Raw genomic sequence first — 25299 nt, 5'->3', positions numbered from 1 at the left:
CACTACTGGGAAAACCATGGCTTTAACTATACGGACCTTTGTTGGCAAGGTGATGTCTCTGCTTTTTAAGATGCTGTCTCGCTACAAACTTAACAGTAGTAGTCATAAGCAACAAACAGAACAACAAAAAGCACATGACCAAACTGAACAATTTCCACCCGAATCATTAGATAAAAAATAAAATAATAAAAAATAACAGCAACAACTCCACCATAACAACAACAAAAAACCCTTAAACAATAACCCAGCCCATTTGCATTTTTGTCTGGACCCAGTTGTCACCACGTCCCAGATGCAGAGGACAAGACAAATTCAGAATACTTCTTCTCCTTCCTCCTCTCAATGTTAGACAGGGCAGGTAAAGAGAAACCAACAGCAGAAAGGATAATAAACATGCCAGGAGTCTCTAGGGATTGGCACTGGGCCTCTTACTGGGTTGTGGACTCCAGCAAGTGCCTGATGATGCCAAACCTTGATGCCGGCCCTGCAAACATACCCAAAATTCGGGGGAAATTTAAATCTTGGTTAATTTCTAGCCTTATCCTTTTATTCCTCTCTTGGTTTCACATAAAACTCATAAAGCAGTGAGAGAAAGTAAGGCAAACCCCCAGTTATCAACTGGAGTTCTGGAACTATTTTTAAAGTACCCTATATAAAATCACTTACCAGACTTTATTTTTTTTCTCCCACCCATTGTAAAACTACAAACTTCCTGATAATAATGTTTAGGAGTTTGGTATGTTTGACTAAGGGAGGTGAAGCAGAGCACTAACTTGAAAAACTGGCCTGGGTTGGAAGAGAAAACGAGCCACTCCGTCACTTCTACCTGTGAAATTTTGCAGCTCGTGTAACATTTATTGTTATCCATCTAATACTAATGGCAGCCTGAAGCATCAGCCTATTGCAGGGAGTGCCTTATTGACCTTATCAAAGACCAGTTGATATGCCTAGTGCAGTCTCTAGCAAATATGAGCTTGAGCAGGGAATTGACTCCTTGGGGCAGAGACCTGCCTAAATTTGTTTGTTTCTGAGTTCATAGCCTTCCTTTCTTCAGAAAAGATTCTAGATGGTTCTTTGGCTTATCTTACTCTGCAATGCACTGAATAATTCAGCCTTCCCCATCTTGGTGCCCTCCCGATGTTTTGGTATCCAGCTCCCATTATCCCTCAGCTTCAACCACACTGGCTGCAACTGACGCAATTTGGAGTGCAAAACATCTGAAGAGCCCCAGGTTGAGGGGAGGAGGTGTAGACCAAAGTTGCTCTACAAAACTATAATTCTAATAATAAAGTCCCTGGTTCAAATTTTTAACTGGCTCTGAGCTGTCAGCCACTTTTTCTATGCTTCAGTCCTTCCATCTGCAATACAGAGATAATACTACACTTCCTGAAATATAGAAAAATAATATATGAGAAATTATTTGAATATTCTGAAGTATTATTCAGATATGAATATGGGAGAGTGAATCCTATATCAAGATCAGTAGGAAAGTATACCCTTTCTATGTAACTCCTCATATGTAACTCATATGTAACTATGTAACTCCTTATTTCTTTCACTGATTGTAAAGAAATGCAAATAACAGATCAATATATTGACTCTGATCCAACCAAAGATAACATGATTAACGTTCCAATAAGTCTAAATAAAATCTGTTCAACATACTTCCGAGTTATGTTTAGAATCTCAGTGAATATTCCGATGAAATCAATGAAACAAGTTAGTCACAGCAACTAGATGTGCTGAATGTTCTCATGCAAAATGTTTATGATGCAAAAGGGAATCTTCAGAGCGGATGAAATGTTTCCTGAAACTTCCCCAATCAGCTGCTTCAATGCAAATTAGACCAGAGGTGGAAAGTCTGTAGCTTTCCAAATGTGATTGGACACCACTTATCATCATCCCCAGCCAGCATGACTATTGGCCAGAGATAGTGGAAGTTTTAATCCTGAAACATCTGGAGGGTCACAGGTTCTCTACCGCAGGGTTAGTCCGTCTTCCTAGTGGTAAGATCCCTGTCAATTTTGGAGCATAATGACATTTCAACCAAATGGTCAATCAGATATGGCTCTCTTCAGTGCAAAGCTAGCTCAGAAGGAGAATGCTCCTTGCCCTCACTCTGAATAGGTAAACACAGCCTTCAAAATGGGTGCGCTTACATAGGTTTCAAGGGTGTTTTAAATGCCTCCCCAACTCAACGGCTAATGTTATCTGGCAATAATATGGCACTTGCCTAAGACTGAATAGAGCAAGGCTTACTTCTAAGCAAAGATTGGAGGATTGCACTGTAAATCCCATTGATCTGAATGGATTCCAGCCGCAATCCTTTGCACACTTAGTTGGGGGTTAAGCAACTAAGTGGAATTTGCTTCTGCACAAGCTTATTTAGGATTTTGCTGTTAGTCACAATTAACTTACGCTGTCTTGGTTTCATCACCTGGTGATAAATTCCACTGAAATCAAAGGGGCATGTAGCTCAGTCCCAGGCAAGCAAGTGTGCAACTTTAATTCCAATTTAGTAATGGATGGGAGGTGGGGAGTGGACTGTTGAAAATTGCCAGGAAAGGCATATTGCTTAATACTATTCAAGAGCATTTGGACCAAAGTCCTTCTGTGTTCAATAGAGTTTGCTCTCAGGTATGTGAGCAGAGGAATGCAGCTGTCAACAATGAAATGTCCTCATGCCTTGACGTGGGAAGGAATAATATAACTTTCTCTGTTGATACACGGAAGTTTTAAGGGACCTATTTTTCTTTTTTTATTATTAATTTTAAAATGCTCTGGTTGCATTTACACTGAAATAAGGGTTAAGAAAGACTGGGTGGCTGGGAGGAGGGAAGTTACACAGCGGGCAGCCAGGAGTAGGATTGCAACATCCATCTGCTCGGTTATTCATTTTCGCAATCCAAAGCGAAAGAAAGAAAGAAAGAAAGAAAGAAAGAAAGAAAGAAAGAGAGAGAGAGAGAGAGAGAGAGAGAGAGAGAGAGAGAGAGAGAGAAAAGAGAAAGAAAGAAAGAGAGAGAGAGAGAGAGAGAGAGAGAGAGAGAGAGAGAGAGAGAAAGAGAGAGAAAGAAAGAGAGAGAAAGAAAGAGAGAGAAAGAAAGAGAGAGAAAGAAAGAGAGAGAAAGAAAGAGAGAGAAAGAAAGAAAGAGAGAAAGAAAGAAAGAGAGAAAGAAAGAAAGAGAGAAAGAAAGAAAGAGAGAAAGAAAGAAAGAGAGAAAGAAAGAAAGAGAGAAAGAAAGAAAGAGAGAAAGAAAGAAAGAGAGAAAGAAAGAAAGAGAGAAAGAAAGAAAGAGAGAAAGAAAGAAAGAAAGAAAGAAAGAAAGAAAGAAAGAAAGAAAGAGAGAAAGAAAGAAAGAGAGAAAGAAAGAAAGAAAGAAAGAAAGAAAGAAAGAAAGAAAGAAAGAAAGAAAATGTCAGACCCTATCATCGCGTCTTTTTAGTTTCACTTTGCGCCTGTGTTGTTGACAAAACTTAAATACAGTATGGGCGGTTCAATTCGAATTCGGTTTTCCTTTTGGAAAGATCCAAGGTGGGGTTTTACAGCAACCAGAGACGAAAACGTTCCTGATCCAGAAATTCGGGTTGCAGTTGCTTTGGGACAGGAAGGAAGGAAAAGTTTGGAATGCTGTGCGATGCGAATGCGAAATAGTGGAAATGGAAACGCACCAGCGTTTGGCCGAGTTGACACCAGCCTTTTCCCAGCCAGCTCCGCCGCGCGCGGTTTATAAAAAGAGTCCTTGGTGGACTCTGGACCAGGCAGTTAAGATCGGCTCTTTCCCCCGCGGCCCCGCCCCTGACGAAAGGCACATTTTTCCATTGTGTGCCAATGTGATCTTTGCATCTTTGTGGAGGTTCAGCAGAGACAAACATTGGATCTCGACGCTACAGTCTTCCTCTTCGGTTTCCTGAAAGTCGCCTTGACTTAATAAAAAGATGGTCGCTTAATATAAAAAAAAAAGATGTTAAATGCAGAACCCAAAAGCACACTGCTTTGGAAAGAAATCCCAACTGCTTCCAAACTTGGTTTCCAAGTACAGAAAGCAGACAGGAAGAGTCAGGGTGTAATATGCCCCCTACCCCCCCCCTTCGGGGGATGAGTTTTTTTTGTTAAAACTAGTCTTCCACTTGCCTGAATGGGACTCTCATTGAGAATTCACGAGAGAGTAATTTCAGAGTAAGCATAAGTGGTTGGTTAAGATCGCACCTCTGTGGGTTTTTTTGTGTGTGTGTGTGTGTGTGTGTGAGAGAGAGAGAGAGAGAGAGAGAGAGAGAGAGAGAGAGAGAGAGAGAGAGGGAGGGAGGGAGGGAGATATTTCTAATCTGCACAGTGGTTTTGTGTGCTTTTAATACCGACGCTGGCAATTGCGGCTAAACCATCGGTGACATGCCCAAGGCCAGCTATTGAGTCTGTGGCAGAGGAAGGACTTTAAAAAACCGCAACTGGGCTAAGTCACTCGCTGCTCCCTGGAATGCCTAGGCGCGCTACCATTCTAAGCAATATTATTTGGAGAAAGGTTGAAGTGAGATCAATGTGACACATCATCCTCCCAAGAAAACATATTTAAGATACCTATTCCTCCCCCCATGTGTACATTATTTGAGGATGTACTCTGCTACTACTAAGAAAAAGTGCCACCAAGTCGTTTATGGGTGAAGCGCGCGAATACACGCAGCGTTTTGCGGGATGAAAAAATGAAGAGGAAGCCTGTCTGATCTGATCACCTGAAATCCCAGCAAATTCTTTAGGAGACGAACGTAAGCAAAGCCGAGCTTATGATAGGGCAGCGCCATCCTGCACCCCTCTCCTTGTTTACTCAGAAGTAGCTCCTATTATGTGTCTTACTTATGTGTGCACAGGTCTAGCGCCTTAGTTGGGCGCTATCCGGCCGAAGTGGAACACCAGAGTGAGAAAGATGGAAGCAGCGCGTGCTTAAAATCAGGATCCTGGGGCGTCCTGTTTTACAGAGTGGCGCTGATTAAATAGGTTGCGGTAGGACGACGTTGCGATCACTTTCTTCCCCTTGGCAGGATTGTGCCCTGTACTGTATTTCGAAAGGAAGCGGGAGGGCCAAAGAGGCGCAACGAAACGTCCTAGCGGGGTGAGAAATGGCAAGAGGCCCGGTGACTCGGAAAAGGTTTGCTCTGGGTGAATTCCCGCTGATAGAGAATGAGCTACTGTCCCGCTTCACTTCCAAGAAGCTCATGGCAACGTACAGAGAAGATAAGAGCTCTCTACCGGATCACACCAAGGGCCTTTCTCTTCCAGCATCGCATCCTCCAGTAACCGACCAGGTGCAGGACCTGAACTCCACCGTACTCTCCCCGCTTGGGTGCCGAGGTATCCTGCCTCCAACCATGGCTAGTAGCCTTGATTGCCTTATTGTGCAATTGCCCAGCCCCCCTTTCAAAGCCATGCAGTTTTGTGGCCGTCGCTGCCTCTTGTGAAAGCGAATCATATGGTTTTAAGTGCGCGATGGGTAAAAACAGAACCTCCTTTTGCCCGCCCTGGCTCTGAATGGTTGCGTCTCTCCCCCCCCCCCCGCCCTCTCTCGACACACCACTCATTATCTTGTATTTCTCTTCCATGCCCCCCCTCATCATTTCCACCCCCTCCCTAAACTAAAAAGCCACAGATGTTGTCACCTTTCCTCCTAGGGGCGTTATTCAGGCCCCTGGACCATTTGGGTTGCCCTTTTTGCCAACTCTGCAGCACCATTTTTGGACAGCCTGAGTCAACCTGAAGTCAACGCAGCGTTCCAGCGCCATATAGATTTGTCCAAGGACACCGTGACACCGGCAGTTTTACTCTGAAGCCCTCTCCAAATGATCCGGAGCACGGACTCCGCCTTAGTCACAGCTGCCACACACGTGGACCGCCGTTTTCATGGACACCAATACAGTGGTACCTCGGGTTAAGTACTTAATTCGTCCCGGAGGTCCGTTCTTAACCTGAAACTGTTCTTAACCTGAAGCACCACTTTAGCTAATGGGGCCTCCTGCTGCTGCCGCGCCACCAGAGCACGATTTCTGTTCTCATCCTGAAGCAAAGTTCTTAACCCGAGGTACTATTTCTGGGTTAGCAGAGTCTGTAACCTGAAGCGTATGTAACCCGAGGTCAGAACTCCTGAAGTTAGGCAGAGAGAGGGATTCCACGAGCGCACCTCGCTTCCCACTTTCTTCCATCGACTCGCATTTGCCATCTTCAGGCCCATTCATTCACCCAGCCTGAAGAGATCCCTTGGGAGCTCTCCGCAATCCCTTCTTGTGCTTACGAGCCTGAGTAATTTTGTGCCATCCGCGCACTTCCTCTCCTCTGTTTCTTCACAACGACCCTACGATTGACCCAAGCTCAGCCGAAGAACTTCATGTGCCGGAGGTAGGATTCGAACCTGGCTCTCTCCCCAATCCCAGCCGGACATCTTAGCGCTCTTGGCCAACTCAAGTTTCCAGGCTCGGGATTGCAAGACTTTGAAATGCTGCAGACTGTATTTGTTATTTTACTCGCTCCGCGGTTTCTTTCTTTTTCTTTTCCCCCTAAAGTGGGCTTCTATCTTGAGTGGAAGGAGGGCGGGTTTATGCTTTCCCCCTCCTGACGAAGGCTTCTGAAGCCTCCCTGAGCCATCATCTTGGATAATTGTAAGCGTCAGTCAAAAGCTTCCGCCAAAAGTCCGGGCGAGCTCCGCAAACTCGGGAGAGGCGCGTAGCGCCGAGAGAAGTTAGGAGAAGTTGGTGGTGAAAGGGATGGGAAACTGGGCTTGAAGGAAAGGACGCCAAGGGCCCTCGCTCAAGGCGAAGGGAAACGCTAAAACTCTCGGTTAAATTAAAGGCAGACCCGGGAGAGAAGGGAGACTTTGCCTTGTAATTGTCGCTTTGCAGTAACCGACTTGGGCAAACCGGCGCAGCCCTCCGGTAGGTTTACACGGGACAGTCGGGTGTCCCTCTAGTCGTGTAGTTCTGACTCGGACCAGCGCGGACTCCAGAGGTAAGGGACGGATGTCCCTATCTCCCCCGCCTCCCTTCTTACTACAGGACTTTCGGATTGGTGATAACGGCGCCCTTCTCCTGTGTTTGTCCCCTGGGCAATCTCAGATATAAAATCGCAGAGATATTTTTCCTAACACTTTCCCACCGAAAGCGAGTGGTGCCTTGCACGTGTGAACACGGCCCCTGAGCCATTTTATTCCGCGGGCCCTCTAGTTTTTGGGTCCTAATGCAACAGCATCTATACCAAATAAGGCCAAGGCATTTCAGCCCCGCTCCCAACCCCCTATACTCGGAAATGCCCCCCATTCGCTGCCTTCCAAGAAAGTAGGTTGAGGGTCTCAGTCCTGCACTCCGTTCTTGCTATGCAGGTTATGCATTATGTTTGATGTGGCTTATTCACAAGTTATGGACGGGTCAAGCCCAGGACCGCTGACCTCTGTTGGAACCTTGGCATGCCTTTAGTAGAAAATTGTTCCTCCTCCTCCTGGGAGGAAGGTTTGAAACTATCTAAAAACAAGCGCAAAGAGTCTGGACATTTGGACAAATAAACTTCGCCCTCTCAGGCCTTAGCGGTTCGGCGTGGGTTATAGGTGCAAAATAATTCAGGTATCATAGACTTGACCTTACTACTTTCTTTCACTATTTCCCATCGCTTAATATCTCTGTAGTTTGCAGAGAGATAGCTGCAGAAACATGCCACGCCCAGAAGGATGAGTATAAAGATGCTGAGAAGTATTCTGATTGGTCAGGCACGGCTTCTCCAAGTCTGGCTGGTGATGCTCTAAACTTCTCCCCGACTTCAGCTGAGGGTCCTGCCTTTAGGACCAAAACAATGCCTCCAGTCGCTTGGGCTACCTCTTAGAAATCTGATGCCGCTCTCTTTTATTCTTGTTGTGCAATTGACTAGCTAACAGACTTAACATCAAGGCACTTTCACGGAGCGAACTAGAGGCCCCATACATTCTCCACCCTCAAGCAGATTTAAAGCTGACTTCCTGGTGAAGCTCCACAATCAAATGAATCTAATGTCTAAAAGGGTCTTCTGGAGAGACCACCATCGTTCAGGCCTGCCCGCCTTTTTCCCTCCCCTTCTGTTTTGTTTTTTTCCTAGTGACCAATGGCATTGGAAGATGAACCGATCCTCAACACAAAGCGCACGGATTAAACAACACCACTTTGAGTCCCAGGGAAATGCAAAACCAACAAACCATTGTCAGTCATTTTGGTGGGATCAGCGAGAACAAGGCAAAACTCTTGGTTGCTTGGTGAATCGGCAGCCTCAGAACGAAGCAGCGAACAGTTGTTTTTTTATTGCACCCAGATATTTAATGTTCGGGAAAAGCGGAAAGCAAAGCCAGGTCAAAGAAAGACAGACCTAGGTCAAAAATGGCCCAATGCTTATCCACGCTAAAGTGACCGAAGGACAAGAAAACCTTTTAAAAGAAATAGCCAGATTTCCAAACAGTGAACGGCATCGCTGCCTGTGTATAGAGTATGAAGTTATTAATGTCGTAAGATATTTCCAAGCCTAAACAGTTAAGAGCGAGGAAGCCTAAGCAAGAGACCCTCTTGGGTCCTGGAGTCTAGGAAGATGATCCGCCGTTCCTTTGGGGGCATCTCTGTGCAGCTGAGAGGGGGCTTGCTGAAAGCAGGGATGGGGGTGGGGAAAATCTTTGCAGGAAACGCTGATCGGGGCTTTCACTAATTGGCTCTTTTAATTCGCTGCGTGGAGCCACAGGCAGGTCTGAGCAGCTGGGTGATCTGGCCTAGCTTGCGGGCCGGCAGAGAGAGAAATGAAGTCCATGGCATTAAAAGCAAAAGGTCTTAATGCCGCTTAGATAAAACTGAGGATCGGGATTTCGAGGTTTTAATTTGGTGATGGTGTAAGAAAACTGGAGAACCAATAGCACCCAAATAAAGAGTGCCGTCCTGTTTCTTCAGGACGCTCCTTCACCATCACCTGATTAATCGTCCCCCAAAATCAGCGGAATTTTTAATGCGTTTCCTAAAATCCGTAGAACTTTTAATTAAACCTAAACGCTAGAACGGATGGTTTTTGTTGTGGTTGTGGTTGTTATTAAGAGAAGGACAGAAAACATTCATTTTTACAGCCCTGGAAATGGGTTTGCGTTTCTAACTGAGGTGCAACGAGGTCTTCCTGCCCGTTCTCCAGCTTGGCACCGAGCAGGAAACAGCAGGTGAAATCTTGATTAATACAGTTGAAAAAAACAATAGCCATTGCCAGTCCTAACAGATGCGGATCGGGGCGCCGCAACATCCCCCCTAAACGGGCTGAGAGAGTGGAGGATTCTGCTCACCAAAATGAAAACGCAGTTAACGCGCTCACGAACCCGGCTGGGAAACGTGTCACTTAAAACAACAGGCGCATCGTATGTTCGCTGGTGACTTGGAGGATTCGAAGAGATGCGTACAGTATATGTCTCAAGCCTCGGCGTGGCTCAGTTCCGAGTTCGCCTTGGGGTGGTGGTGGTTGTTGTTTTATGAAGGCGTGAGGCGCGCGCCCGATCCACCTCAACTTCAGCCCACTTAACTCCCGCGGATGGAAGCCTTAATAAGCACGTGCTTAAGATCTCTTTCGCGGGAAGTAAATGTGCTTCATTTTGGCCGGATCGTGCCCTATTCATTTATTGTTTTGTTCGACGTTTAATTAATGTTTGTGACAGGGCGGCAGTAGTGGGAAGGGCAAGGACCCATCTCCCCGGTCTAATTCAGGGAAACGTAAGCAGTAGGGGAAGGATGTGGGGGGGGGGGATCTATTTGCAAAACCTTTAAGATTACTTCGCAGCATCTCAGGGGACATAACGGTGACGGGGCCCTTTGGGATCTCGAGCTGCCACGCGCATAAAGAGTTGCAACTTATAAGCGGGGCGCGCGGAGGGAGAGCGAGAGCGAGCGAGCTGCGGGTCTGGCTAGAGACAGAGCGCAAAGTCTCGGGGGTTCATGCAGAACGAAGCAGGCAAGATCAAGATCAACTACAAACACGCTGCCACAAGCGCCTGTATCTCGTGGCATTTACCCCGGGGTAAAAGCCTTTCAATCACGGCACAGTCCGTTTCTGTCCTAAGCGCCTCCTCTTGCTTCCCCTTTCCCACCCGGTCCCCTGGAGGTGGGTTACATCGCCTTCCCCAGAAGTGCCTGGCGCACGGCCGCCTGTGCCTGTTTACTCGGAAGTCAGTCCCGCTGCGCTGGACGAAGTGAGCGCCACCATAGCTGCCTCTGGAGATCGCAAAGCCCGGAGCAAGAACATTAGCCAAACAGATGAGTTGTCTGCACCTCTGACAGCCCGGGGGAAGCACCAGGGAAGCGGAATTGCAGCCTCCGGGACATTTCTTTCTTTACAATGGAAAAGAGCAACTCGGAGTCACTGTGATCAAATGTGTCAGGCCCTAATCCCCTCCCCCCACCGCAGGAAGGAGCATGAATGTCAACCTTACCGGGGTGGTGGTGGTGGAATAGGAGGAGGAGGATGCAAAAGAGGAGTGGGAGAGGGGGTCGGAAGAACTGTCTGGGCTTCTTCCTCATTGGCTGAACCGGCAGCGTCTGCCCCCGTTTCCTCCCCCCCCCCCCCGTTACACCCAAACGCTCACATTCACACGCCAGCTCTCCCCCCTCCTTCCCTTTCCTCCTCTGGGAAGAGCCTCTTTCCTCGGTACAAAGTGGAGTTGGGCGGCTCCTCGGAATCTAAGTGACTCCGGAGTAGGGACACTTGGAAGTTGGCGACTCCCCCCCCCCAGTGCGCGGAAAGGAGGTGTTTGGTTTTTGGGGGGGAGAGGTGGACCGTGCGAGCGTGTGGGGGGGGACGGGACTCCGCTGAGCAGGTTGACCTTCCCGCCCCCTCGCCTTCCCTCCCTCCCCCCGTCCCAAGCCCGACCCCGAGCGAGGCAGCGCGGGCGCCTCATTCCCGAGCGGGGGATCCGGGCGCTCGCAGTGCGCGCAGGCTCCAGCCCACCCGGCTCGGCGTCCGGCAGCGAGCAGGAGGAGAGGAGCGCAGCCGAGAGCAGCCGCCGCCGTCGCCGCCGCCTCCGCCTCTCCGCGCTCCGGTGCTGCCGCCGCGTCCCGGTGCCGCCGTGCCACGGACGCGCAGGCAGCGCTGCCCCGACCGGCCCGCGGCTGCCGCTTTGTCATGCTGCCCAAAGTGGAGACGGAAGCCTTGGGACTCGCCCGGGCGAATGCGGAGCGTGGGCAGATGCCGGAAAACATGCAAGGTAAGCTCCGGGCGCGCCGAGAGGCGGGCGAGCGGGTGGGTGGGTGCGCTGCCCGGGCAGGAAAGCGGGCGAGCAAAGAAGCCGGCGCTCGGAAACCGAACCGAGCGCCTCCTCTCCCCCTCCGCGCCGGGAGGGCTCCCTGCAGTCTCCTCCCCTCCGGTAACTTCAAGGCTTTGCGGGTTTTGGAGCGCGTTGGTTCCCAAGCGGGGTGGACTCCGAAGCCCACGCGCGGCCGGGTAGTGCTGCTTCCGCGCGCGCTTCGCCGGCGAGGGCGAGCGCACTTTTTTTTTTCTCGGGTGGAAACCGTTCGGAGAGTCGGGTCGGACCTGGGAAGCTGGGCACTTACTCCCAAGTAAACGCTGCCCGGCTGGCTGGCTGGCTGGCTGGCAGGGACACGCGCACCCTCTTTGGGTGGAGCAAGAGGGGCACCGGGAAGGCCCCCGTGAGAATTGGTAGGGCAGCTGGTGGCGAGCGGGTTGCCCGAGCGCACGCGCGTTTTACTCGGAAGCAAGTCTCGCTCACTTGCAGGGCCCTGCTCCCCAGTCAGTGAGCACCGCACCGGTGGCCAGCGAGGGTCCCGCAGCGAATTTGAAAGTTGCAGAGTAAGAGGTGGGACATTTAAAGCGGAGGGCGTTTAAAGAGTTTCTGATGGAAAAGAACGGGATCAACTTTTGTTGGGATGCTGGCTTTCAAGTAACACGGGAATCCTCGTCAGGCGCAATCCGCGCGGAAACTTTATTTCTTTATCCGACTCCCCCCCCCCCCAGCATAGTTTTGGGTCCAAAAGCTTGTTTTCGCCAAACGCAGAAGTTGACCCATTAAAAGGATCGGCCGGTTTTGGTATGGTTTACGGTGTTGCCCTGGGGCCGGGGCGGGGGGGGGGGGAGACTGGAAGGCAGGCGGGAATTTGTAAACTTCTACCCGGAAATCACGGGACGCTTGTGCCCTTAAACTTGGGAATAAGTCTTTTTGCTTTGCAAGTAAAAAGGTGAAACACGTGTGCGGTTGGTTCTTCAGCTTAGGGAGAGTATCTGGACAGGTTTTGGCGACGACGATGGGAAGTTTTTTTAAACACGAGTACACACATGCACTTTTCCGTAGCAGAGGGTGAGCCGCGCTAATGACAGAATCAGGAGGAGGCAGCATCGTACATACAGCCTTTCAGTGAGGCAGCCAGTTGAGAGGGCTGGAGACCTTTCAATGGGGAACCAAGGTGGTAGAGACCCCCTGCCTGCCCGTCCCTGCCCAGGATCAGAGGAGACGTGCACAGCTCTGGACAAGGGAACCTGCGGATTCTCCTTTTTGCTGCTTTAGTCTCTGGCTGAACTTGAAACTGACAAGGTCAGCCTGGTGGTCAGAAGGGAGCTCATTTATTCTAGCCTGCTCATCTCATTCCAGCTCCTATAGATCTCAGTGGGCTGCGATTCCCGGAGAGAGCGGGGCAGGATTGCAGCGGAGAGCTGTTTCCTGTCTCTAGAGCCTTGTTTCCTGAGGGGCTTTCCTCTCTAGCAAACTCCCACCAGCAGGAACCGGAGTGCCCTTCTCTGCAATGGGGAGACCGATCCGAGGGTCTCTTTTCCCCCACGACCCGTCCGTCCCCGGTGACTTCGGACCTTGCCTGCTGCCGGGCTAAAAACGAGGTTTTCTTTCCACGTCGTTGGCGCGTAGTGGTGCCAGATTGGAAGCACAGACTCACCGAGGAGGAGCGCGCGGGAACCGTTTGGTTCAGCGTCCTGCCCGGCTGCAATTCAGCGCCTGAGGCTCAACAGAGTTTGGGAGCGCTTGGCGCTTCTCGGAGGGCAAGAGGGCTTCAAGTTTCTGAAAGGGTCGGCTGGTTCTGGAAGGGGGGGTGCTTTGCGAATAGAGTTTCCAGTGTGGGTGTCTTCAGAGTTGGGGAGATGAAAGAGGGATCAGGGAAGCAGAGAGGGTTTTTTTTTTTTTTTTTGAGGGGGAGATAGTTGGGTGAAGAGGTCTCCTAGGTTTTCCCAATAAGACTTAACAGCTGCTCTATATCTAGCATCCTCTTCAGTCAAGTGGGGGAAGGGAAAGTGGAGTGAGGATGGGGGGTGTCCTCTGGGGAACTAGTACAGGCTTGTCCCAGTGCAGATGCCTGTTCTCCATGCGCCTGGGGGGCTCATTGGTGGGTGGGTGGGTGGGTGCACTGGTTACACAAACGGAATAAAAATTACTGCCACAAATACATCTTAGTGACTTCACAGATCGGTTTTGAGAACCACTTGAACAAGCCTCCCAGAGGATGTCTAGGAGGAGAGTGATATTTTAGGGGTTGAGAAGGCTGCAAACCTAAGCACTAGGGGGGCATTGAACTCCATAGGAGCATCTGCTTCCGAGTAAACATGGTCAGGATTGCACTGTTGACACCGCAGCCCTCTCCATGCCTAGTCAGAAATTAGTCCCATTGACCCCCACCCCATTGGTGGGGGGCTTCTTCCCTGGTATCTAGGATTGCAGACTGACCAGTCAATTGTTTTCCATGGAATTTCCTTCCAGCTGAACACGCTTGAGGACGGGAAGCGCCAGGCTGCGATCTTAAGGGCACTGCTTTGACTTACAGGGAGTTGGGTACTTTTAAAACCAGGTCTTCCAAGTTAACGTTGTTCAAAGCTGGCGGTTGTCAAACCCCACAGACACGGGCGTGCGGCTCCTAAGCACATCATGTTATCTGGAATTACTTTACCAAGTACTGCAATTGCATTAGTTGGAAAAGCCTGTTCACGCGCCTGGCAGTCGGCGAAACTCTAGGTGATGCCAGCGGGGATCTCCTTCGCCTCTGCAAACTCGATTCCCGGAGATTTCGGGGGGGATCCATTTATTTCGGTTTAAATGGGACCTGGGTCGTTCCAAGAGTTGACGCTGGCAGGAGGCAGAAAGCGCAGAGAGTCCTAGAGATGTGAAACGCGCAAACTTGGGGGTAGGATAGGAAATGAACTCTCTGCCTGTTTACCCCCACTTATGGAGTGGGACTTGCTTCTGAGCTAGGAAGTTGCCAGACATGACTGTGTGCCTCCCTCCGCAGCTGCCACGCAGGACAGGTCAAGGAAGCAAACCCCTCGTGGCCTTGTTTGTTTTTCATTTCCAAGTAGGTCCCTCTCTACTTACAGCAGGCTAAGGCCCGCATCCCTCCATCCCATATCACCACCAAAGCAATGTAGCTGTAGCATTATGTGAACGGGGGTTTGTATGCGTGTGTGCAGAGCACAGCAAAGAGATGCCCAAAGTGCAGAAGTTAGAAAACTGCTTTATTAAGTTATTTTTTCCCTCTTCTCAGTGAATGCACAATATTGGGGCCGCGCAACACTTTCTAAGTGTTTTTAGAACACGCAGAAACTTAACTGCAAAAGTGTGGGGCTAGGAGAGGTGTGCCTGTGTAAAGGAGGGGCTGCCACCGCGTTAGAAAGACCCCAATCCAGTCCCAGAATTCAGTAAAACAAAAACCAACAAAGCAAAACAAGGCTGTCATTTATTTTAAGGACTCTCCCTTTTGCACCTTCCCGGTAATGCGGAATGCGTTTGAATGCGGAGCAGTGTGGCGCTTCCAGCTTTGTACATGTGCCCCTTTTCTTTCCGAAACAGGCAGCCGGCGGCCCCGCTTTCCTTCAGGCCGCAGGCCCTGAAGTCGCCCGGAGAGCTCCTGAGCTCTCTCTCCGCCTCCTCCCTGGTTCCCTCTCTCCTCGCCTTGTTAATTTCGCTTCCCACCTTCTGATCCCCGAAGAGGCTGGCGGAGCGGTGGAGAGGGAACCGGGGCTGCTTCGTTTCTTCTCTGACCAAGCTTTTCCCTGCTGGAGAAGTCTCCTTCTCCAAAGGCCCTGCGCTTTCCCGTGCGCCACGCTCGCCAGACCCAGTTCATGCCCGCGTACATTGCGAAAAGTTGTAAGGAACGCCTTGAATCGCTCGGCTTGACTCGATCACCTAATAATAATTTTAAAAAATCAACCCTCTTTGAATCTTCCTTCCATTCAGCCCTGCTTCCGTCTCCCGTCCGTGCATCTATCATTTATTCAAACACCTTCCTGGGACTCTGATCCGCCTCCAGCTGCTGCGCCAAAGAGAGCGCAGCGAGCAGAGGCGCAAGGCGCGCACAGCGGCGTCAACAGAGGGGATCGGGGGTTCTGTTTAGAGTCGATCTGCTGACTGGGCTCTTTTTGGGGGTTGGGGTGGGGTAGATGCATCGCTTTCCCACCACCCCACCCACCTTCGCGACGTCCCAGCCCCTGTAGCCTCCCACCCGCAGCATCACCCCGCTCCAGCCTTTTCGTTGGGGTTTCTGCTTCCACAGGCAAAGAGTTTCCTTCAAGACACCCAGGGAGTGCTTTGTGGGGGGCGAGGGATAAAGACTCAGGAGACCGGCAGATCTTCCTGTTCGTGTTGCAGGCATCTTTCTTTTCCCCCTGAGCCGGTGGGACACTCGCCCTTTCTCTCCACCCTTTTGCAGGAATTTGGCTCACTCGGTGAGCCTCTCGCCCCAACGCGCTGGGCTTTCCTCTTTGGGCTAACTCTGAGGATCGGAGCATTTCCTTGAAAGTCTTTCTCTTGGCCCCCGAGCAAGAAGATCCGAAGAAGGTGGGCGGGCCTGCCTGTTGAAGAACTTTATTTCTTGTTTTAGTTGCCAGCCTTTGCAAGAGTTTGGAAGCTAACAACTCGGCACGCAGCGGGATCGGACCCTTTCAAAAGCTGGAGGAGTTTGCCTTGCTCAGGTCGAATTAGGCAGAAAAGAAGAACTTCTGGTCCGAGGAACGGATTTAGACAAGTTTTAGCGGAATAAGATTTTATAGCTCCCCTTTTTCATTTTTGAAGAAATTGATTCATTTTAAGAAATTGATTTTCAACTCGGAGCAATTGGCTTTATACGGCTGAATTGGAGGTTAGGTAAATATTAAAAAGTTGGCTGCTGCAACACAGAACTTCGGGGAATGCAACAAAAGCTTCTCTCTCATTAAAAATATGGGGACTTTTGCTTTTTTACGTTTTTCAAATGAAATGCACATTTTAAAAATTTTCTTTGGGGTGGGTGCAGGGAATCTCCTAATCTTAAATTGAAGAAAGCCTAAGGCTACTGCCCAGTGAACTTGGAAGTGAGCTGCTTTGGGCTTAATGGGACTTACTTGCAAGTAAACATGCCTAGGATCCAGCTTGAAGTCAAATGATTTTGGGGATGAGGTTGTTGGACTGGGAAAGGTAAACTAAGCAAAGTACTGTCAAGAATGCTGGCTGTGGGTGGCTTGGCAGACTTAATTCTCCTAAATGAAATGTGGGAAGAAAAGTTATTGGTCACTAATTAAAATGTTTGGTGTTGCTGTTGATTATTTATTAATTGATTAAAAAAACCACAACTTTATGACTTTGGCTGTTTAAAGAGGAGGAATGTCCAGGAATTGTTTCCTAGTCTCAAAAGTAACAATGGATGTAAGTTGAGGTGATGGGGATATTTGCATACATTCTCATGGGGTATTACTTTCTTTATTTTCCAGTGTCTCAATTTAAAATGGTGAATTACTCGTATGATGAAGATCTTGAAGAACTGTGTCCAGTGTGTGGAGATAAAGTCTCTGGGTATCACTATGGACTCCTTACCTGTGAAAGCTGCAAGGTTTCGTATATTTTTCTTTTTTATGGAAAGGGAAGGGGATTGATAACTTTATCGAGAAAAGGCTTGGTAATTGCTATTCCTGTTTCTTTTGATGGGGACGACAGAATATTGTGAATTTAAGTAAAGTTTCTTTTTGGAAGAAGTTTTGTGAAGAGCAGGAAATATTTCCCTTTTTTAGTCAACGGTAAGAACTCGATAGGGTATTCTGTATACAGTGTGGCTATATTTACTGCCTTTAAATATTTGGTTGTCGTGAAGTGATGTAGTTGTAGAGGAGCTTTCGTTCCCAGCTGTCCTCAATATTGATTTTAGTTGATTTATATACATTGAGTATTATTGTTCCTGTATCTTGTTCTTGATAAATTTCAGGGCTGCAGTATTGAAGGCAATAGTTTCAAGTTTTTCATCTTTCAGGATGAAAATGTAAATTTCTGTTGTCATACTTTTTATGCTTACACACACAAACAATATTTTATGTCAGTATTCATTTGGAGGGTGATCAAGTGGAAATCAATTAAATGGTTGTTTTTTGAAAACCTCATATATCACGATGAATATTTTTGCATGTGTATTTCATTTTAATACACAATATTCGCATAGGGTTCAGAATTATCGGCTGATCCCATGAAGCCAGCTATTAAAGTCAACCACATAATTTGATCTGAAATAAATAACTGGACAGCTGTAAAAGGCGATGGTAAAAGAATCGTATAATGTTCTAGTAATATGGAACTTAAGACTGTTTAGTTCCCTGTATCCTTGTACAAAGCAACATAGCTTACAATAATTTTGCTGGCTGATAGACACATGTAATTTTGGGACTATAACATGAAGATATGTCCCACTAACTTCAGGGATTAACGGTACAGTCCTATGCATGTCTGCTGAGAAGGAAGTCCCACAGATTGCAACCACACTACACTCCTCAAGAAAGTGTGCATAGGGTTGCAGCTTAAATGCCCAATATGTATTTTTTTTTATATTACTGTAAATGATCCTAATTATTAGACTACCCAATTATAGTATAGCACATGGCTTTCCCGACCTCATTAGTAGCTGTTGTAGTTTATATAGTCCCAACGGAAGGTCTCTGCCCCAGTAAGCTTACACTCTAAATTTATACAATTGGAAAACAGTGGGAGAAGTGGGCAATAAGGGCAAGAATAATAAACCAGGGGAGACAAGGAAGGCATCAGTGAAGGTAACAGATAGAAGAAAATGTATTTTGCAAGCAGTTAGGCTTTGCCTCAGTGGAAGTTGAGAGATGAGGGGTTAAGCCCAAAGCTTTGTGGAAGAGATGGGTGCAGACAACACATCTCTCTTGTACTGGGTGAACAGGCTTTTTAAAATTCTGCATCAAATCACTCAAAAATACCAATTCAAACATAATTTTAATTCATACCATAAAATTATAAGACTTTTTCGGAAACTGTGGAGGATTGCTAGGGATGCAGTAAGGAAGGCTCACTGAAGTCTGTTATAAATCAATACTAATGCAGACTAGCCCCAGAAAACTTCTGTCTGTGGCCTAAGTGAGTTTCCTCGAAGAGACGACATGAAGAAATATGGAATCAAGCCTGCTGCTTCATAAGTGCTCAGTTGGCATAATGACGATAGAGAAGTGAGTTTGGTGAAGGTTTTCGGAATATGGCATAAACCCCAGCACCCCACCTGTCCATGCAAAACAGGTGAACGTTTTGTCTCTGTTTTACAGGGGTTCTTTAAACGAACAGTCCAGAACAATAAAAGGTACACATGCATAGAAAATCAAAGCTGCCAGATTGACAAAACTCAAAGGAAGCGCTGCCCTTACTGTCGGTTTCAAAAATGTCTAAGTGTCGGGATGAAGTTGGAAGGTAAGGCAAAGAGTTGTTCCTGCATATTTGTAAAACACATAATATGTAACTGCTCTGCAACATATTTACAGTTGCTGCGTTTCTGTCATTCTGGACTATTCCAAGATTCATGTCTTTATAGCTGATCAAAACTATTGATGCTTGTGGCTCCCTGCATGCAACTTTTGTTTTTAAAGGACTCCCCTATAACTTATGTACAGTAGCTATTGTGCTGGGAAGGTGGTTTAAATGTATGCATTAGAAATGGCAACTCGTAAGTACATACAACTTTACAGTTACAGCAGACCATAAGAATGTTTGAGTATTCAAGCTAACAGTAAATACAAGAACAAATAACATTCATTCGTTTAAGCAAACAGAATTAAATGAGAGTAGATATCATAAATTATTTAGGGAGAGTTTGTTAACAGTTCCCACAGCAAGATTTCTAGCCATATCGGAGAGTTTTAAAAGCACATCATTAGAGGTCTCGTATACTGGGCATTTTTCTCCTGCACAATTGGTCATTCTTAGTTATCAATGGAATTCCTTGCATGGACAGGTTGTGCAACTGAGCGAATCATTAACTAAATAATCATTGAAAGTATGACTAGCATTCAATAGAAAGGGACCCTACTTTTGTTTTACTTTGCTTTGCAATAGAAGTCAATAAATGTGAGGAAGTATAAAATATTTTGGATTGGATTTAAGATTTTCCTGGTATAGTTGTATGCTATACAACTATAGTATATTTTAATAGTTCACTGAAATGATAGGATTCAACATTAGGAAAGACAGCTGTCTCTTCCCCTTTCTAAATTACTAGTAAGTTTGAGTTCATATCTATTTTAACAAGTCACAAATGCAAGATAAGAATTGCATCATGCTGCATTCTTTTACTCATAGCAAATTACCATTCAAAGGTCTGGAAAATTCATTTTACTTCAGAACCAAATGTTAGCTTAAACAGAAATTTTGGGTTCTTCTTTTTTTAAGTGGCCATGGATGTTGCTGTCTCAAAGTTGTGATAGCACTTTATAAGGTTTGGCCCCAAAAAGGAATTCAGTTGAGTTTAACAATGGATATTGAGATGATAACACTTTTGCCATATTATATTATGATTTTATGATGATCTACTTGGTTACGTCTCAGGTCATAGCGATTGCTAATTTGAAGCAAATGCTACATGAAATTTTTATTGGTTTGCAGTGTTTCAAATATCAAAAAATGGGATTCAAAATGGCAGAAAACTCTGGCCCTATGTATTATAATTTAGATATATGATTGCTAGAATTTTATTTTATTTGCGACTGATTTCAAGGTTGATTCTGAATGTAGAATGTATTCAGTGTTCCACTTCACAGCTTTTTAACGGTGAAATCCTGGACATCCTTAGCCTGCAATCCTACCTGGGAAAAAGCATGATTAAGCTCAGTGGAATTTACTTCTGAGTAGACATGTACATGACTGCACTGTTAGCATGGAGAATGGGACTTGCATGAGATTTGACTGTATACGATTTTGCCAAGATTTTAAAAATGGGCTAGGCATAATTACTGCATTTTAATACTTCTAAACTTTAACTGGCATTAGTAACCTAAGAGTTTATTAATTTGCGGTGACTAATTTTAATCAGTGGGTCTGACAGTTGAGGCAGACTTGTTTATTTTTGAAGCTATTTTGGTTCCAGCATGAATGTGAAATATTTGTCATGCTTAAAATGAGGGGTACCTTCTGATTGCTAAACAGGATGGTATCCTACACTTCCTTCAGTACCACAGAAAGGCACCTTTGGTGCTTTCACAATATGAACAATTCATCAGTTACTCACTTAAACACAAGTAATAAGCAAACTTCCTTCCATTAGTAGTCAGCCTTATTTTTGTGCACACAGATTTCCAATATGTCCCAACGTACCGCTTACAAAGTGTAGTCCACAAACCACTTGTTCCAGAATACTTCTGCATAACAGGCAGTTAAGCCTATGTTTGTTGCAGTCTAGGGGACTGCAGAATATGGTCCACAGAATATAACATGGTAGAGGTAATAGAAGTAATCTTGCCAAATACATGCTCATAATCTGCATTTTGCAAGATATAACATTATTAGAGGAGCAATAGGTGGACATGAATAAAGGATGCCCAAGCCATCCCCAATCAAATATTCCTTTGCTACCCCCCACAGGTAGACTTGAATCCTGTTTCTCAGCTCAGCTGGAGAGAGAAGTATTTAATGGATTTGCAAAGGAAAATCAGATGTCAGGGGCAGGATGAAGCACCACACTGCCAATTTTCTCCTAAAATATTCCCCTCCCATAACAGTACTATGAGGGAATACCTCATGAGGGAATAATGTCAAAACAACAACTATGGTTACTTGGTGGGGTTTCGCTGCATATGCTAAAGTTACCAGACATCCCCGTTTCCCAGGGACAGTCCACGGATTTACAACTCAATCCCCATACAAAATTCATTGAAGTTGAAAAGTGTCCCCGGATTCATTGAAAGAAATCTGGTAACCTTAGCATGTGCCCCTGAGAGACAACAGGCACCCACTGTCCGTACTTTCCAGAAACAAATGAAAACATTGTCTCAACAAGTTTTTTTCAGCTTGGTGAAAAAGTCTCTGCCGTAGGTGTTCATTTCATTTGTGAACCTATATTGTGGTGTGAGTGTTTCCTTTTTAGAAAAAATCTATGTTCGGCTCTTTTATGGTATGCATGTAAATTGCTTTGATGCAAGTGCAAAAAGGTGGTTTACAAATTAATAAATAATAGTATTTTTAGTACTGGCTAGATTTTTTTTTAAATGTAACCATTCGTCTGTTTTAATATCAGCAGACATTTGCAATTCTTTGACACCACTAGAGTAGTGTTAAAAATAATGGCTGCAATTCTATTATGCCTGTGCACAAAGCATTTCCGTGTATATATGGGGAAACATCCCATTTTTTTGTTCTGGCTGTAGCCTCTCTATTGAATGTTTCTTGGAAGGCTCTCCACCTTCAATATTACTGTTTTTAGGAGCCACAAAAAGCCATAGCAGGGACGGAAGCCTGAAAACTCCCTGCGCTCACCCAAAATGTTGTGCATAGACTTGGATGTCAATTCCCCATCAAATCTTCCCTTTACATATATGCCTATCACATTGCTACATAGTTCAGTTGGCACTGTGCAGTTTACCTGTGGTACCCCTGAAAGCACACACATGCATACACAGGGAGAGCCTTGTTCCCGGGCAGGATCAGTGCTTCTGATCTTACAAAAGTACAGCAATCAGAAACTGGCTAATGGTGTTGCATGTCGCAGCACATTGGAACAATTTGTATAAAAATGGCACACCATTGCAGCCAGTTAATAAACCTTCTAAATCAGGGATGCAGTTTTAGTTGCCTGCAGTCAGAGACAGTTGATGCTTTATTATTATTATTATTTTTAAAACTACCTTGCCATCCTTCTGCTCTTGTATCATAAGCCAACTTCCCTTTTGTTATCAGCAGAACGGGAAGAAGAAATGCATGTCCTCATAATTGTAAATGCATGTGACATTTATATACATGTTTCCGTGACTGTGATACATGGACTTAAATTCTAGTTCATAAATTACAGTTTAGGCTGGAATCATTAATTGTTAACGCCTTTATGATAATGTATAGTCCTCTGTGTACCTAGGACTTCTAATACATTTTTAATGGACCACTAATCCTTAAGATAAAAGCTTAGGAACGTAACCTCCAGCCATCTCAGCATGTCACCAAGCTGTCAGAGGCCTTTCTTGCTATCTAATTGCCATTGGGAAGGGCAGGGATGGTGAGACCCTCTCGCTGCTGCTTTCAAAATATGCTGTGGCAGAGACCACCGCTACGTTCCCCAAGGCAACTGTTGGACTGGGTTTCCTTGACTTCTTTCCCATCCAAATTCTGTTACAAGTTGAATGGCTTCAGCAATTGCAGGATCAGCTCATCTCTGGGGTGGGTGACACCTGACTATTTGGACATATATAGCCTATCTGGGGAGGCATTTCCAGAAGCTAGGGGTGCAGGGAGACTCAAAAGTGTTCTTAGAATGGCTAAACCCAAACAAAACACTGTTAACAGTATTACAGCTGTTATTCCTTCACCCACCCCACAAACATTTCAAACAGCATGGAACCCAAAGGCTTTGAGAATTTAGTTAAGTGCCTCAAAACAGCATCCTCTCTATGGGCTGACGGAGATTTTTTAAAAATTGCAGATTCCTAGGGCAGCTTACCAAAAGTTAGAATTATGATAAAGCAAATTGAAAGGAAAACATTAAAACACCACAGAATAAAACAGCAGCATTAAAGCAATCAGCAGAATAAATCAGCCCAACACTAAAGTACAGAAGATTAGTAAGCTTTGGATAACAAAAAGGTTTCAGCGTGACCCAAAAATGTTATTAAGATAGGTGGAGAGACCTGAAGAAGAGCCTCTGTTGAAAATATTAGTGTGTGGAGACAAGCAGCTTTTTAGATGTCAGAGCCAAGCTGTGAAGGGCTTGGAAAGTAAAAAACAAACAAACACAGCATTTTTGAACTGAACCCACAAACAATCTGAAAGCCAGTGTAGTTGGTGGATCACAGGTTTAATGTGATCATAACATCCAGTCAGAGTTAACAGCTTCTCCACTGTAATTTGGACTAGATGCAGTTTTCGAACTGCCTTCAAAAGCAATCCCATGTACAAAGCACTGCAGTGGCCTAACCTGGGGGTTACATGGATCACTGAGACCCGGATACTTCTGTTCAGGTAAGTTCACAGCTGGTGCCACAGCAGAAGCTGGTGGAAGAGGCTCCATGCCAAGGAGAACAACCTGTATTTCCGGTGACAAAGATGGTCCTTTGAGGAGATGGTCCTCTGCTCCCAAGGCATTTATAGTCTAAAAAGATCCATATTGCTAAGTTAATTTGAATACTGTCAATTACTTCACAGTCATAATTTAACGCCCGTCATTTTTTCACCTCCACTTTCAACAGCCGTGAGAGCTGACCGGATGCGTGGGGGTCGAAACAAGTTTGGACCAATGTACAAGAGGGACAGGGCACTGAAGCAGCAGAAGAAAGCTCTCATCCGAGCAAATGGACTCAAGTTGGAAGCCATGACTCAGGTGATTCAAGCAATGCCCACTGACCTAACAATATCCTCTGCGATCCAGAATATCCATTCTGCCTCCAAGGGCCTACCTCTGAACCATACAGCCTTGCCTCCCACAGACTATGACCGAAGCCCCTTCGTAACCTCTCCCATTAGCATGACAATGCCGCCACATGGCAGCCTGCAAGGCTACCAGACCTACGGTCACTTTCCGAGCCGTGCTATCAAGTCTGAGTACCCCGATCCTTACACTAGCTCCCCTGAGTCGATAATGGGCTACTCTTACATGGATGGTTATCATCAGACAAGCTCGCCAGCAAGTATTCCTCACCTGATACTGGAACTCTTGAAGTGTGAGCCAGATGAGCCACAGGTCCAGGCTAAGATCATGGCGTACTTGCAGCAGGAGCAAGCCAACCGAAGCAAACACGAAAAGCTCAATACCTTTGGGCTTATGTGCAAAATGGCTGACCAAACCCTCTTCTCAATTGTCGAGTGGGCCAGGAGTAGCATCTTCTTCAGAGAACTTAAGGTACGCTTCACATTTGTTTTCTATTGCATGACAATGAAATAGAAATATGGTTTGCCGTTTTGCTTGGCGTGACTTACATTCACTCACTACTCTTTGGTCAAATGGCACTGTATAAACTGTGAGCGTGGAGCTGTTCTGCTCATCCGTTATCCTTTCAGCAGAAGGTATAAAAAAAGTCAGACCTCTATTCTGCAGATTTCCAGATCAACAATTTTTAAGCAGAAGATTCTGGGCTACTTGCAGAGTCTACAGCTGTCTAGTATGACACTTGTGGGAGTGGAAGAGAATGTTTGCTGTGGGAGATAGAAGATGCTTTCCCTTTGAAGGCCTTTGGCATATTTGCATGCGCCTCAGAAACAGCAGGGGGATAATGGGGTTTTGTGGGGCTAGTGATAATAGAGAAATAGGAAAATGTCAGACCACTGGTAAGGTATCTTAGCAGAAGCAAGACTGAGAGAAAGGTATCTACGAATCCCAGGGTTTGTTGTGAGCTATGAATGGCTTCAAGCTTGCTGAAAGAAAAGTATAAACCAGTCACTTGAGCTAATGCCAATCATTCATAAGACCAGATGGAACAAGTATGGGGGAGTCACTGGGCACAGTAACTCCTGGGTAGGGCAGGATACATGTTGCAAAAAGGACCAAAATGCCTCAGTTTCTGTGGCTCTGTAGAGTTCTGATAAAATGAATATTATTCTGGTTGGCATAGACTCCAGGAGCCTCTCAGGAAAATACTCCAACAACTTGTAGATATCAAAATAACAATGGGTGTGCTATCTGAGGAAGACATGCTGTGCTTTTGAGCACTCCAGAATGCCATGTTTTCAGGACTGGGGAGTACCCTGTGCTTTGCAAGTATCAAATGTGCATTTACTGTGCAAAAAAACTAAACAATCACACACACAACTGCTAGTGTGTAAAGGCCCTCAGAGTTACATTCCTTTAATCTTTAAGAGTGTCAGAGAAAAAGGTCTGTTCAAGTTCCTGCCCATAGATAAG

General features: G+C 46.2%; 1 protein-coding gene across 4 annotated transcripts in view; it reads left to right on the top strand.

Moving 5' to 3' along the window:
- The window catches only part of NR5A2 (nuclear receptor subfamily 5 group A member 2), a 302503-nt gene that overhangs the window by 7407 nt on the left and 269797 nt on the right, over nucleotides 1–25299 (top strand). For 2 of the 4 annotated variants that reach the window (XR_014169294.1, XM_081914909.1), the window contains exons 1-4: nucleotides 11063–11213; nucleotides 16703–16821; nucleotides 18536–18677; nucleotides 23651–24300. Coding sequence is in view for 3 of the 4 variants with exons in the window: in XM_081914909.1 (XP_081771035.1) it covers nucleotides 11132–11213; nucleotides 16703–16821; nucleotides 18536–18677; nucleotides 23651–24300 (993 nt within the window). In the remaining variant the exon portion in view is untranslated. Of the gene's footprint in view, nucleotides 1–11062; nucleotides 11214–15728; nucleotides 16101–16702; nucleotides 16822–18535; nucleotides 18678–23650; nucleotides 24301–25299 lie in introns of those variants that run through there. The other 2 variants (XM_081914911.1, XM_081914910.1) reach the window with 2 other exon arrangements.

Source organism: Podarcis melisellensis, assembly GCF_964234715.1.
Source record: "Podarcis melisellensis genome assembly, chromosome: 6".
Taxonomy (NCBI): domain Eukaryota; kingdom Metazoa; phylum Chordata; class Lepidosauria; order Squamata; family Lacertidae; genus Podarcis; species Podarcis melisellensis.
The sequence above is the reverse complement of the archived record's forward strand: the minus strand, read 5'-3'. Positions and strand labels throughout refer to the sequence as shown.